A 14,478-nucleotide genomic window follows, 5' to 3' on the forward strand; every position below is an offset into this window, starting at 1 on the left:
ACTTCCAGACTAGCTAGAACGTTGAAATTTGGTGTACGATTCTTCAGGCATTAAATAGGAAAACTAAGTAGTTTTTATCCTGATCCGACTTTTGGGTTCCACCCAAGTGGTTCTGGAGTTTCCTTGTTAACCTTATAAGTATCTATATTATTAAAAGACTTTGTTGGATTTTGTGTGCAGCAAATTGACCCATAAGTTTGAATGTTTATAGGCATATTAGGTATCCATATATTAAATATATAGATACCCAATATATTTAATAGGCAAACACGAATTTTGTGACGTATCCGTTTTGAAGCTGCTATGCATCCGATCACCACGTAGATAAATGCTTTCCATTGACCTACCTTTATATTGATTGGCATATCACTGACAAATGATCACTATAATGTATCTCAAAAAATATATATAAGGCCTAGAATAATAACATTTTGCATTGGGACGACAATCCATGTATATGGTGTAGATGTACAAAGTTGGGGGTTTTGCAAAGTTCTAAATTCAAGGGTGGTTTAGGGGATTAAAGCTATTTCAGAAGAAATTCGAGTATGCAAGATATTATATTTTGGTCTGTAACTTATAAGCTACAATGCTTGGATCTTAAATCTTATGGAAGATCGGTAGTGTAGAATTAAATTATCCACAACTTTTGTATTTCAAGAGTGTTTTTCTATCTCAAACATATTTCGAGTAAAATAGGGTTACATTCAAAACTGTGAAAATTTGCTTGTTCCTCCACCTAAAAACTAGTCAGTGTCCGTACGTTTAACCATATGATTACCAATCTTTTATTTTATCCCGTAAACATTTGAAATCTTCTATTCTAAAGCTTCAATTCAGTATATGTTGTTATCATTAACCGGAACTGCTACACAATTTGTTGTAAAACGGTGATAGTTTTCGTTAAACGTTAATAGAGTCAATCTTCTTATATTTAAAAATAAATTTAACCGATTTTCATGATTGAGGTCTCAAATTGAAGGTGTGCACAGATTTCACTCTAAGCATCGGCATATATATTGATCTACTGTATTACTCGTCCAAGAAACATATATTTGACTTTTCGAATTCTTACTTCAATTTAAGACGCATTTCACCAGTTATAATTATAATAATCCTACATATTTTGGTCTAAGAACCTTCAGTGAAATGCCGGCTTTCATTTAAGCTATTAATTAGTTACCGTATCCAAATCGGACGGACTACAAGCAATTGCAATGTGAACAACCAACATATAAATTATTTTTTTATAAGGGTTTTCTATGATTAAAAATCAATAGTTCCACTATTAATTGTTTATGCTTTTTTTCGGACCCAGGGGCATGGAAAGAAACTGGTTCGCAAGATGATGGACTTAATATCGTATTTTGTTATTTACAGTATTTCACCTATGAAAAGTTCAAACTAGATATTTTATACATATAATTTCCTTCGGCATTTAAACTGCCTACTTTGTAGCCGTAAATATCGGAATTACCCACAAAACCCTTGTATGGGAATGTTTATTGCTCCAGACTTTTGGGTTGGCAGCACTGTTTACCCCATAGCAACTACTCCCTCCCCCAGAAACCTTGCAGCCAATGAGAGCAGTCGATGCCCCCACCACAAGAGCAAGAGGGCGTTCATTACCTCACCAAATTGAAAAGTAACCAACCTGACCGATTTCAATATCGGGCAGGTAGGTCCCTTCACCAGTTTGAAAGGTTACCTACTAGAAGGGATCCCACCATAACCGTATAATAGTAAAACACCAAACACAGGAGTAAGAATTATGTTTTATTTTTATCTATGGTACTAAGTTATATACTATATGGATGGTCATATTTAATGTTCTGATAAACGAACAATAACAAATCAATTTTACCGAACATTTCTTACACATGTGATCAAACCTGTATATTCCTCTATGCATCATCTCAAGACCCAAAGACAAAATTCCATACTGTTCTGTAGGTACTTCGTACTTCTGTTTGTGTTTGTAAATATGTTTTACAATGGCGGGATTTTTAAAAAATCAACACAATTACATTAAAAAACAACTTAAAACGTATAAACTTTTAATAATCTAAATTTTTGGGCTGTAAACTTAATTTTATGCATTGAGTAAAAGTTTAAACCACTTCTGAACCCATTTAGACGTTTAAAGTAAAATATAAACTATAATATTGTGTTACAGTGAGGGTTAATTTCACATTCTTTTGTATTTCAGCGACCCTCTTCAAAAGCAATTAAATATTAAGTACTTGAATATTTGATGGTAGAACAGGTAAAAAAACTCTTTTAAATTAAAAATCTGGCAAACTTATGCAAAAAAACCCGTTTGTTTACTATCATTATTTGACTGAAATACAAAATTTTCGAATCAGCTAGTGATGGTTTGGCGGAGATCGGGATTTCAGATTGGGCAATGACGGAACGTTTGTAGGCAGTGAAAACAACCGAAGTACTGTTATTCTATGTGTGTTTAAGCTGATATTTGACTGTGAATTTATGAAATGTGAAGTTTAATGTTAGAATCAGACCAAAACCCTATGTAAGTATTTAATATAAGGCATGAATTCGCACTTTGAATTTTGTAAACACAATCCTTGTTTTAGACGCCATTTGCAAGAACACAACCGAGAGTTCTTCAATCTTGGTTCAAATTAAATACGGAATACTTATTGCTTCTTCGCATACATGCATTTCTCGGCGATAAAATGCCTTCAAATTTGTAATATCTTCACAATAACCTAGACCTTTGATCAGTAACATTTCTAATTACAAATTTGCTACACTGCTTTCCTTCCATGTTAGGGCCTAAGTAGGCTTTTCGTCATGTTTGATGACAAGACAAGATCTAAATTAATTTTATCACACGAAGTAGTTATATCAATATTATTATAAATTAAACCTATATTTTATGTTAACAGACTAGCCTTTACTATTTTAAGTATCTTTTTGGCATAATAAGTTATCTTAGGCCTATAACTATAACTTAATTGTCTTGAATTTTGCAATACAATTCATTATCCTGGGCTGAAGATAGAGTCAGAGTCCTCAATGTCACTGCTGCTGTATGCCGAGGATATTTTCTAACCATAAAATTTGCCTGCAAAGTGACACAATATTTCAACTTTTAGAGCGGGAAGTCTGTGAACATAGGCATACTCCTCAAGTCTGTGACCATAGGCTTACTCCTTAATGCTATGTGTCATATCAGTCTTACTGATAAAAATTGCGCAAGACCCGACTGAAAAGTAGCATTTATGCAGCTATAACTTAAACTTAGGCTTAGTCCAAGCTCCAATACCAAGCAGGGTTGTAGGTTGGAAACTTACTTAGGAATACTTAGCTGTACAAACTTTGGTAGGCCTAGGCTGTTGTAAGTTATTTTCTTGAGTTGGAATCTTACCATCTTGACCATGCAATTATTTAACTTAGGATACCACGATAAATATAAGTTATACCTATGGTAAATAAGTTATAGGCTATAAAAAATAACTTAACATTGTATTTTAAATACCACCTTCCCCTCGGCCTAAATGTGCTAAAGGTATACCTTTATATTGTTTGTTTCCTTCCTAACACTGTTGTACACTTCCAAAAGTTGTTTATTAGAGTTAACTTGTTGTTTATTAGACTTTAAAGTGTCCCGAGACAATTTTATTACAAAAATACGGTAAGTTACCAAACTCAGTTTTTAAGGACGTTTGGTCATCCTAGTTTAATTCAATAACTGGCAAGTTTAAACGTAGGCCTAGTCTATGTCCTAACTCTTACCTACGTAGTGTATTGAGTAACTTAGGCCTACCGGTCCCGTTTATTATTTAAGATTTCATAATGGTTTAAATAGGTACCTGCATTCAGTAATCCATTATGCTGCTTGTGGCAACCATAGTTTCGGTTCACAGGGAACCATCTTCAGGCCGTTCCCTGTGAACCGAAACTATAGTTGCCACAAGCAGCATAATGGATTACTGAATGCAGGTATTTAAACCATTATAAATATTCAAACGTAATCCGGAGGCTAACAACTCTTAAAAATGAAATTAATATTTCAGTATCTTGCATTGTTCTAGTTATAAGCATGACAAAGCCTAATTGTATTTATTGTAAATATTTAACGGCAAATACATTTTTGAATCAGTACTCTTAAACTTATGACATAGTAAGCCTATTATGAATACAGATTACCTAACTCAATTCAGTACTACATATATGAGTAACTTAGACTAACTTAAGTTAAATGATGATTAATAGGGGCTTTAAGCTAACTTACTAAGTAAACATTCTTTTGAAACCCCCCCCCCTTTTTATTACCATTATGCCCCTTTTCATTGTGAAAGTAAGTGAATAACTAACTTATTATTGGCTAAATTAACTTAAAAAGATCTATTTCCTGCTTAAAGAACAGAGGGTAATTTCTTGTAAAGGAGAAACATTTTAGAGGTCTTAGTGCGGACAGTTCTGCAGAGAACCTGCGATATATTATCGGATCAATATATATATATTTTTTTAAATATGATTTGGTTCAATAACTTATATAGGCTAAGTTAAATATCATACTGAATTTAATTTGACCATAGATATAAACAAAAATAATTGCAAAAACATTGAGAAAGTTGTACCGGTAGTTTCATTTTATTGAACATCAATAAAAACTTAAATAAATGATCTAACTCAATTCGGTTTTTACATTAAAAAATTCACTTATATTGTTGAAACAATATATCAAACCAAATGAAAATTTAGATAGGCCTACCTTAATACCATCTCTTCGTTTTTGACCAGGTTTACTGGATTAACTGCATCAGTTTTTATTAATTTTAAATCAAATAGCAAAATCAAATGTTCTTGTCATATTTCAAAATAATATTATGTACGGTACAAATAGGTCACTCACAAACTTGGCAGGTGGAGTAGGGGTTTGAGTCAGTTACTCGCAAGATTATCATCAAGGAAATCCTTGATGGAGAAATAGGCCGACTGAGTAAGCTGGTCTTTCATTGCTTTCTCAAACTTCTTGGTCTCAAGATTTCTCAAGTCCTCAGGCACCTTGTTAAACAGTTTCAATGCCATGGTGGGGATAGGCCTATATTGAGGTTTAAGTGTATAATATAGGCCTATCACAGTTTCTCTGCGGAACTGTACTCCTTAGTGCTCTAAGGTAGCCTAGCAGAAAAGTTTGATCAAATTTATTAAATACTGGATTACCGGTACCGTATATTAAACATATTGTTTAAATATAAATTTCACTCAAATAAATGAGACATTTGAATCTTGTTCTCCACACTCGGTTTTGAGGTATTTAGCCTATTGGGATAGGAAGTAACTAAATCTTTATGACAGTCGTAAATAATTAATCTCAAAAGTATTGTCGCTTACTAAGTAAATACAAATGGTTAGAACCTAATTTAACAATTATGTTACAGCCTTATAATTTTTCATAGCAGTAACTTATCCTCTATAGATAACTGCATGCGTAACAATTTTGCTACATTGGCACTTTTTATGGTCACTATTTCATTGAAAAGTATTCATCAGAAACTGTCATAACCTACTTAATGGTTCATTACCAAGCAAATCTTCAGGTTTCAAATCTTTTAATTCCAGATGATTGGCATACCAGATTCAGTAAGAGATTATAATGGAGACGGAAGGTAAACCTCAAGACAATGCTTTAACCTCGAGTATCTCGGCCGTCACTAATGGTTCAGAGGTTCTTGGTTCTGTAACAGACTCGGAGGGTGGAATTCAACTAAGAACCAGTGCTCGAGTCTCCAAGAAACTCAAACTTGACTCTCTAGCGCAAGCTTCAGAGAAAAAAGGTGAGGACAGAGGTCAAAAATATTTAAGTTATGCTGTTTATTTAATACCCTAATGCTTTGTATTCCTGGCTATCAATAACTTATGTTTAATCGATGCAGTCAAAAATGTTCAGGCCTACTATTCCTGTAGCAGGTTGTCTTTAAATGAATTATTTTTGATGATCAACGCATTACAAGTTCAAGTTTTTTGGGTCTCTTCTGTTGGATAGGCTGGCACGTAGTATGACAATCAATTGATCAATTGATTAGTGACCATCAATTTAGGTGTTGTATAATACCACCCTAGTATTACAGAAAATATATTATACACCACTTACAAAAAGATAAAGTATGTCAAATTTCATTGCAGCCCTCACAAACACATGAGCGGAATGAATATAGAGTTGTACCTGTTATTGTGGCAGGCAATGGTCAGGGGAATAAGCTCCGAAAATTGGATATTCCTACTGTTATCTTTTGCTTCTGTATTTGCGGCTCAATGGGTTAGGCCTACTCATTAGTTGAACCTGTGTGTTATATAAAGTGCTTCTTCACTATATGACTTGCAATGGCTCATATGTTGATTTCGGGTTAACCTAAAATTGAGGAGGCCAAATTGCCTTTGTCTTCTTAAGCCCTTAAGGGTGTATACCGCCATTCAAGCAATGTATTCATGGACATGAAATGCAGTTAAATAAGTATGCTGGATTAGTTTATATGCAAAAATTGATTTCTGTAGATCAAGGATGGTTCTACAAAGTGCTCGATTTGTAAAAAATGAGGGGTCAGAACTGTTACCTATTTAATATGATTAGTAGGCTACCTTTTACAGCAATTTTTTTATCTCCTAAAGAGAGTTACCGGGACCCGTTCCGCCGCAAATTGAAGCACTGGCTATAAAATTACCTACATTATAGCCTAAATAGCTGCAGAGCTGTCTCCCTATAGCTGGGATAAGTACGCTCTATTAATAATGGATTGTTCTCCAGGCACAGTGGAGATTCTCAATATTCAGAAAAGAGCCTTAAGAATCATCACCTTTAGTGACAGACGGGCTCATAGTATGCCCCTTTTCGTGAAACTAGGAATTGTCTTCTGCCATTACATTCTCCTGTGCCTTCTTCATGTTTGGGATAAACATACGTCCCGTGGTCCATTCCGACAACACCAGGCAGAGAAACATGCTGGATGTCCCCTGCGTTAGGCTCTCTAAGACAGCTGCTACCTATCAAATTCAGGGTCTATAAAGTTTTTTAATAAACTGCTGAAGACCATTAGGGGCTGGAGAAGGGGTTATCTTAAGGACAAGCTTATGTCGATTGAGAGAGCCTACTATAGCATATCGGAGTTCATGACTGATAATGAGATTGCAAACATACGGTAGCCATCTTTCTATCATCCCTGGAAGTTATTTTTGTATATGTATATATATTGTTTTATCTATCTTGAACTGTTGTACACGTTGTGAAGTATTTTTTCTTTTTGTGCGTGTAACAGAAATGTTTTTATTTTTCTGTCAAGCCGCAATCTATCTCTATTTTGGGTAAAAGACGAAGGAGTAAGTAAGTAATAAAAAAATGTATTTATGTTCATGAGATGAATTAATTCACTACATATACCTTTTGAAAAAAATGTTTATTTTATTTTCTGACAGTTGAGAGATGTAGGCCTAATTAAATAGGTAGCATTGGTTTTGGATATAAGTAACATTGGTTTCGTTAACAATGTTACTTCAATTTTGTCTTTTATATTTAACTAGCTATCCAATGACAAACAAAACCAAACAGCCAAATAAATGCCATAAATTGTTGGTTGTAATTGACTGATGGATAAATGTGCTTTACTTTTTCAGCCATATGAACAATAGATGGAGTATAAATTCTTTTCCTTGTTTAGTATATGCTTTGCCTGCAAAAGTGTAAATATTTCAGGGCCATTTAGTATTTCCTAAATAGAAGTAAGTAACGTTAATTTGTTTGCTGTTCCAGATCAAAACCATGAGGAAGAGAAGAAGGTGGAAGTACCTCCAGTCGTTGAAAGCAAGCCGAGGTCCAAGCGAGTGGATTGGTCAGCTGAGGACAAATGTGCGTTTTTTGAGGCGCTTAACGAGTTTGGCAAAGACATTGACGCCATTCACAACTACTTGGTGCAGAAATCAAAACGACGTGGTGGTCAAGAAACAAAAACCAAAGACCAAGTGCGGTTCTTCTACTACAGAATGTGGTCTATTCTGTCAAAACACATAACTTTTCCTCCTCGTAAGTATGTTTTCCTACTTAATTCATAAATTTGTTGTTAACAATAAGGTGAGGCCTACTGTAATTAGAGCTTTGTCTTTCTGGCTACCAATTAATTGTTAAAATTCTCGTCTCATTTCAGACATCAAGAAACAAACACAGGAACTATATGCTCTAATAAACTTTGGCGAGCTTCGCAAGAAGATAAGTTTCTCTATCAAGAAGCATTACGAGAAGCTCAGTGAGATGATTTACAGCGGCTCGACGCAGCTCAAGTTCCGAGGCAAGGTTCGGAAAGTGAGAACTCCGTTGTGTAAGGCTCTGCGCAAGCTCAACCAGATTCAAGGTGGGTTTGATCTCAAAGAATTGAAAAACCAACATTAGCAATGTTTTGAATTAGATTAGATCCGTACAATGCTGTAGTATTTCAAGTAGTAATGGGTCAGTACCGGTACTGGTTCCTAACCAAATTTGATTCTCGGTTTTCAGTTCCGGTACCATTGGTAGGCCTACATCATTTTAAATTAGGCTACTTAATTGTTTTATTTTTTAAACAAAATACAGTATCCTATTTCAATTTTTCAAACGATTATTTTTAATTAGTTTAGGTTTGTTATATTAAGGGATTAGGAAAATAAATCGTAGCCCTATTTGTACAAAATAACACCTTAACAACCAAACTTATTCAAATCAAAACAACATATATACCATTCCAGTTTGAAGTGTTAAATATAGGCCTATTTGTTGAAATGATTCTTTGCTAATCATAAATAATCAATAAATTTAACATAAGCTACTAACTTTGGAAAGAAAAGTGGCAATTTAAGTTTATTGTAAAATATGACGATTTCATACGTGTGTTTTGTATGTTTTTATGGCAATAAATTATTTGATTGAGCGGAGCGAGCGAAGCGAGCGAAGCTCTTTGGGATCAACTTCAATGCAAACAATATAACACCATCACTCAATAACGGCTGAACACATTTCAGCCAAACTTAACAAGACTACTTAGACTAATAATGAGATGGTTTGTAAACAAACAAATTTCAATTAGATAATGCTAATGCAATTTAAAACGAACTTAAAATTTAAAATTTTTAACATTGGGCTTATGGGACTAAAGTAGCTATGACAGTTTTTTTGTTTACAAGAAAAATGTAAACAAGAGAATCATAAGGTATTTCTGAACTTTCTATACTTTTCTTTTAAACGATTTTAAACCATTCCTATGATTTTAATAAACAAGAAAATGCCGTTAAAACATTTTTTTAAGGCACGGAATTCACTGAAAATCGAGAAAATATACTGAACTACTTTCTCAATGCGCGGAGCATAAACAAGGAGCGGAGGGATACGGACCGGTGACTACTTTCTTGGGAACCTATTTGTGTTGCCAGCTGATTAGAAACAGCCAATGTTAGAAATCAGGATTTAATAAGCGATATATCGAACCGCATCGAAATCGGTATTTAATCCGATAATACCTCATAGGTTATATTATGTTTAATTACATCGACGGTACAGTAAGTTATTACACTTATTGATAAAACGCAGATTGAACACTGATTTAGGCATGTGGGGAGGTAGGTCGGGGTTTATGAGTATTCGTGACTACATTAAGTGTTTTGAAGTAAGGTTAGATTAGGAAGGTATAGTGTAGGTATACTTTATACTTTATACTTTCTTATGAAATGGTGACCATACTATGTAGGTATTTTAAGCCAAGTATGAATGGAGATGAGTGTAGGATGAGTGGCGCCATCTTGTAGTCTTGTTAGTGACTAAGGCCGACATTCCTTAGACACAGCTGTTAATTAATAGCCCAAACAGCTAATGGCAACTAAGAGACCTACAGTTTATAGTGGAATCCGAACCACATTTTTCCTTGGTATATACGAATTGGTCTAATTATCAGGATAGTACTGCGGATAGTAGTAGTACTCACTAGTGCGGACGTTAATCCACACCAGGGAGTATCCCATCCACAGCGCATGCCTATCAATATCCACAATCCGTGACCTCCATGTAGCTGGATTACAGGACGACGCCACCCGTCAGTTATAGGTAGGTGATCGGGTTGTTTATTTGTGTTGCACCATATAATTTTTTAACTTTTGGAATGGAATAGTTGGTTAAGGTTAAACGGGGAAACGATTTCAAAAATGCTTGCATATGGTCTTAACTTAACAAACCATCTACAGTATTCTAGCTTTGACTTTATATAAAGTCAATGATTCTAGCAAATTATTACATACTGACCAAAAGAAAAGAGAACTTTTGGATTTGTACCTTTGACCATAGTAAAACTAACATATAATTATGGAATGTGAAAAGTTGTATATCATTATATACTATTCTGTAATATTAATAATTGTTTGGCAAATCCTCATTTTAATGGCTCGGCTGAAAATGGAATCTGCATTTTGTGAAACAGTAATTTGGTAACAATTCGGTTATTTCAAATGTTGATAACAGTAGCCCATCCTATATAAATACTGTTATTTGATTGCCAAGCCACGGACTATACATACATCCAGTTACAACCGTTGATAAGTAAACCTGGACTTATAGAAGTACACTTTTAACCACGGTATGGATAATTGTCTAGGCCTGTCCAGAAGTAGGCTACTAATTTCTAATGATATTATCTACATTGTATATTTAAGGCATGTCTTCCCTACTTATTATATTATTCTGTTTTCACTTAAATCAGCTGAATGCGATGTTTACTTATTACTTATGTTTAGGCCTACATTTCAGCCATTTTATGTTACACGGTTGAATTTAAATGTCAAATTTCCCCTCCTGTTGTTATACTTTAATACTCGTTTTTTTATAGTTACTGTTTTTTTTTATACTTAAATACTTTAACCGATTGTAAGGGTGAAAAATGTAGCCCAATGTTTTTTTGTTGTAGGCTACAGTTGCATTTGAATGTTAAATTACCTTTCTCATTTTTATACTTTACTTTTTGGATGTTAATATCAGATTCCAACTACTGTAATATTTTCCTGGTCAAAACTACCATAATGCACTTCTCGAAGAGGTAAATTTGAGTTATTATAATTTTAATCTTTAAAACCAGCATTAGTAAATAAATCTATTGACCTTTTTACATTTAGTTACTTATACAAATATCAAATCACGTTTGTTCCGCTCAACTGGCTTTCACCTCTCTGAAAACAACCCTAGTTATTTCATGGTTCTGGAAATTTGTTAAACTAAGTTTTAACTGCCTGATAGGAAGTTCTAGCTAAATATTTAGAACAAAGGAAGTAATGTTGAGTCATTTTGTACCTATAGCATGCATTAAGTTAATCTTAGGTTCCAGAATTAAGAAAAATGTAGAACAAAAGTATTTATAGAAAGGATGTTTTGAACATAACTTTTTAGAAAATAGGCCTACTGGTACGTTTTCATTTGAGGTTATAACTTAATTTAAGGTGCATGCTTGTTGAAAAACTTAGTTTAGTGAGTCGGTGGCTCAGTCGGTAGCGTCGCGGACTTTGAGCTCAAGGCAGCAATGTCGTGGGTTCGGATCCTGGTCACTACCGAAAACATTTGATCAGTACAGATCACCTTTGGAATGTACCGGCTCACTCCTTGCTTTGCTGTTATGATCCACGTACGGGCGGTTAGTCTATGTGGACGGGCATATGCAAGGTTAAAAGAGGCTGCCAACCTCTTTTAAAAAAGAAAAAGAAAAAAAGGCTTAGTTTGGGGACTGTGATGGTTTTTTGTAGGCCTAACTTAGTGCCTGTACCGGTATTGTGGGTTTTTAGGTATTTCATTCGGTTAAAAGTCCTTTTAGACCCCCCATCTCTGGAGATAGGCCTATTAAATAATATGATGCATTTCGAAAATCTGTTGTTTGCTTCATCAATTTTAAAACATTTCCAAACTTGGGAAGCAATTATCAAGAATTTATCACAAACTAGTCTATAAAAACAACAACTTGTGGTAGCGCTACATTCCTTTAATAAGCTAATCCACTTTCACTTATTATTTACAGACCAAAAAAATTTAATTATTCACATCAAAATATAAATTATTTAAGAAATCCGATGAAAACAAAGGCCCAATCTTCAATTTCAAAGAAACTAGACACACGACCATAAACTACATTTAAACTTTCTCACCTCGAGAAAGAAAGACAAAAACAAAATTAAGTACAAACCACCGAACAAAGCATACAAACAATAACAAATAAAAGCTCTTTTTGGTTTGCTGAAAGAAGGCTTTGCTGTTTGTCATGTAGCCATGTAGTTTCATCCATCAATACATAAGTTTTACCTTTGAACTTGAAATTTAAAATAGTGAGAGGCCTTGCGAAATGCGCAGTGTTGCCATTTGTCACGGTGGATACAGATCGAATGCAATGATTCGTCGAAATCATGAATAACCCAAAGATCACATAAGACCACGCCTATCTAACTAACATTCAAGCAGCTGAAGCCAGGTCCCCATCTTACTCTAGGATAGAAGCGCTATATGCCAATTGAAAACGGCACCAAAACTCAATGTCCCGCATCAAAATAACTTGACATTTAGCCTACTTAGACTAAAGGTAAATCGTTGTAACTTCGTATGAAAGATGTCAATAAGTCTAGGACACTATTGGTTCTAATTAAAAGCTTAAGAGTTAATATTTCCTATTTTAAATCTTCAAATAAAGTCGGTACTTTTAAATGAGTTTTAAAATATGACATGAAAAAGTTCGTCGGCTGCTACCTTTTTTCAGGGTGGCTAGTGACCTGGAAAACCTGGAAATGTCAGGGAATTTTAAATATCTGGAAAAGTCAGGGAATTTTATCATAAGTCAGGGAAAATTGTAAAAGGTTTAAAATAACTTTAATAATTGTCAGGAAAGGTCGATCTGGTGAGAGTACGTTTGCCGTGTGGGTGGAAACTAAGAAATATGTCTGTATAAATAAATTTTGTGATTTTGTACAATTTATAAACTGCGTATCATCTAATCAAACCAAGTTTAATTTATTAACCCTCCGAGCGTCCATCGTCGAAAAATCGACGCGCTACACACTTTGTGTAGTGTAATGCGTCGATTTTTCGACGCGCGAACATCGTTTACGGCGAAGGCTCTATGACTGACTGAATCGGATTGAACTGGATCGAGTTAGGTATCGTTCTTCTCGTTATATTCTAAGCTTTCTCCAGAGGTCTGTCTCAGCGCTGTATGTTCTCCGAGCCGATCGTAATTGTAGCAGACAGCTGACGTGCGTATTTGTAAATAGCTAGGTTACCCTCGGACCGATGACTGATGTGTTTTATTACGTTTATCATTGTTTTAGTGTTAAAAATCAAAAGTAGTGATATACGTGGTGCATTATAAGAAGATTTAAGTGATTTTGAAGGGCTGGTTGATGATCCTGAAGAAGTAGGTAGTGATATTGATGTAAATTATCAGCCAGATTCCTAGCTATGGTTAGGCTATGCATTCTTAGCTAAACGCTATGTACTTAAATCTGTTTTTTGCCCATAACTTATTTATTTGCAAATCTACTTCCTTATATTATTATATATTTGTAATCCTCATAAAATTTAGAACAAAGTGGCTATTTTCAAATATTTATAGGCCTATAATTTATCCAATTTCATTGAGCGCGAACTTATTTTTTTTTTTTAATTTTCCAAAATAATTTTTTTTTACCTAAAAAATTTTTTTGAAACAAATGTTCCTTACGTTTTATGTATAATATTGAAGCCCATGATTTTCCAAACAAAATGGTATATAGAACAGTAGAATAGACATTGTTTTAAGCTTCTCAGATCGGTTTTAATAAAACCTTGCAAATGCGCCAAAAATAGGCGGACATTAAGGCCTAAACTATGGACACTCGGAGGGTTAAGGTAAGTTGCAAAGTTTGAATATAAGCTAGCCTGTATCTATAGATTTTATGTATGTTTTTCATATAAACAAACATAAGATATTCTTCAGATAAAGATTAGTCCTTTTGAAGAATTAGTTAGCATTAAAATTGTAATTTTGAATTTGTCGATCAGGGAAACTTTGAAAAAATCATGGAATTGTCAGGGAAAAGTCAGGGAATTTTTCAATGTGATTTCACTAGCCACCCTGTTTTTTATTTTTTGGTCAGGTTAGTTAAAAAAAAAACCGTGGATATTGTAGGTAAAGAGCTGAATTTTTTCATCATATTTTTCTATAGGGGCTACTCGCCGGCCGCGTTGTGTCATGCGGGCAGATTCTACTTACAACCTCACTTGTAATACAGTTTAGATACTCAAGTTTGGAACTATACAGAAAAGTTACTAAAAGTAATTGGAGTCCATGTAAATGTTCTTCGTTTTATTAATCTAAAAATTAATATTTTTTAGCTCTTTCACAAAAGTTTATATAACAGTCAGAATATAAAGGAGAGTTGTATAAAGAGCTTCATAAACTATCTTGTGACTTTGAAAATTTGTACATTGTA

General features: G+C 34.2%; 1 protein-coding gene across 3 annotated transcripts in view; it reads left to right on the top strand.

The window, feature by feature from the left end:
• Positions 1 to 1,995: 1,995 nt before the first annotated feature.
• Positions 1,996 to 14,478, top strand: part of LOC128985817 (protein cramped-like) — a 46,584-nt gene continuing 34,101 nt past the window's right edge. For all 3 annotated transcript variants that reach the window (XM_054405723.1, XM_054405722.1, XM_054405724.1), the window contains exons 1-5: positions 1,996 to 2,047; positions 2,210 to 2,533; positions 5,596 to 5,810; positions 7,778 to 8,047; positions 8,169 to 8,372. In XM_054405723.1, coding sequence (XP_054261698.1) covers positions 5,630 to 5,810; positions 7,778 to 8,047; positions 8,169 to 8,372 — 655 coding nt within the window. In that variant the 5' untranslated portion in view covers positions 1,996 to 2,047; positions 2,210 to 2,533; positions 5,596 to 5,629. The remainder of the gene's footprint in view (positions 2,048 to 2,209; positions 2,534 to 5,595; positions 5,811 to 7,777; positions 8,048 to 8,168; positions 8,373 to 14,478) is intronic.

This window comes from Macrosteles quadrilineatus, unplaced genomic scaffold (genome assembly GCF_028750875.1).
Source record: "Macrosteles quadrilineatus isolate MER2022 unplaced genomic scaffold, UCM_ALF_1.0 Scaffold_2__2_contigs__length_208266976, whole genome shotgun sequence".
Taxonomy (NCBI): domain Eukaryota; kingdom Metazoa; phylum Arthropoda; class Insecta; order Hemiptera; family Cicadellidae; genus Macrosteles; species Macrosteles quadrilineatus.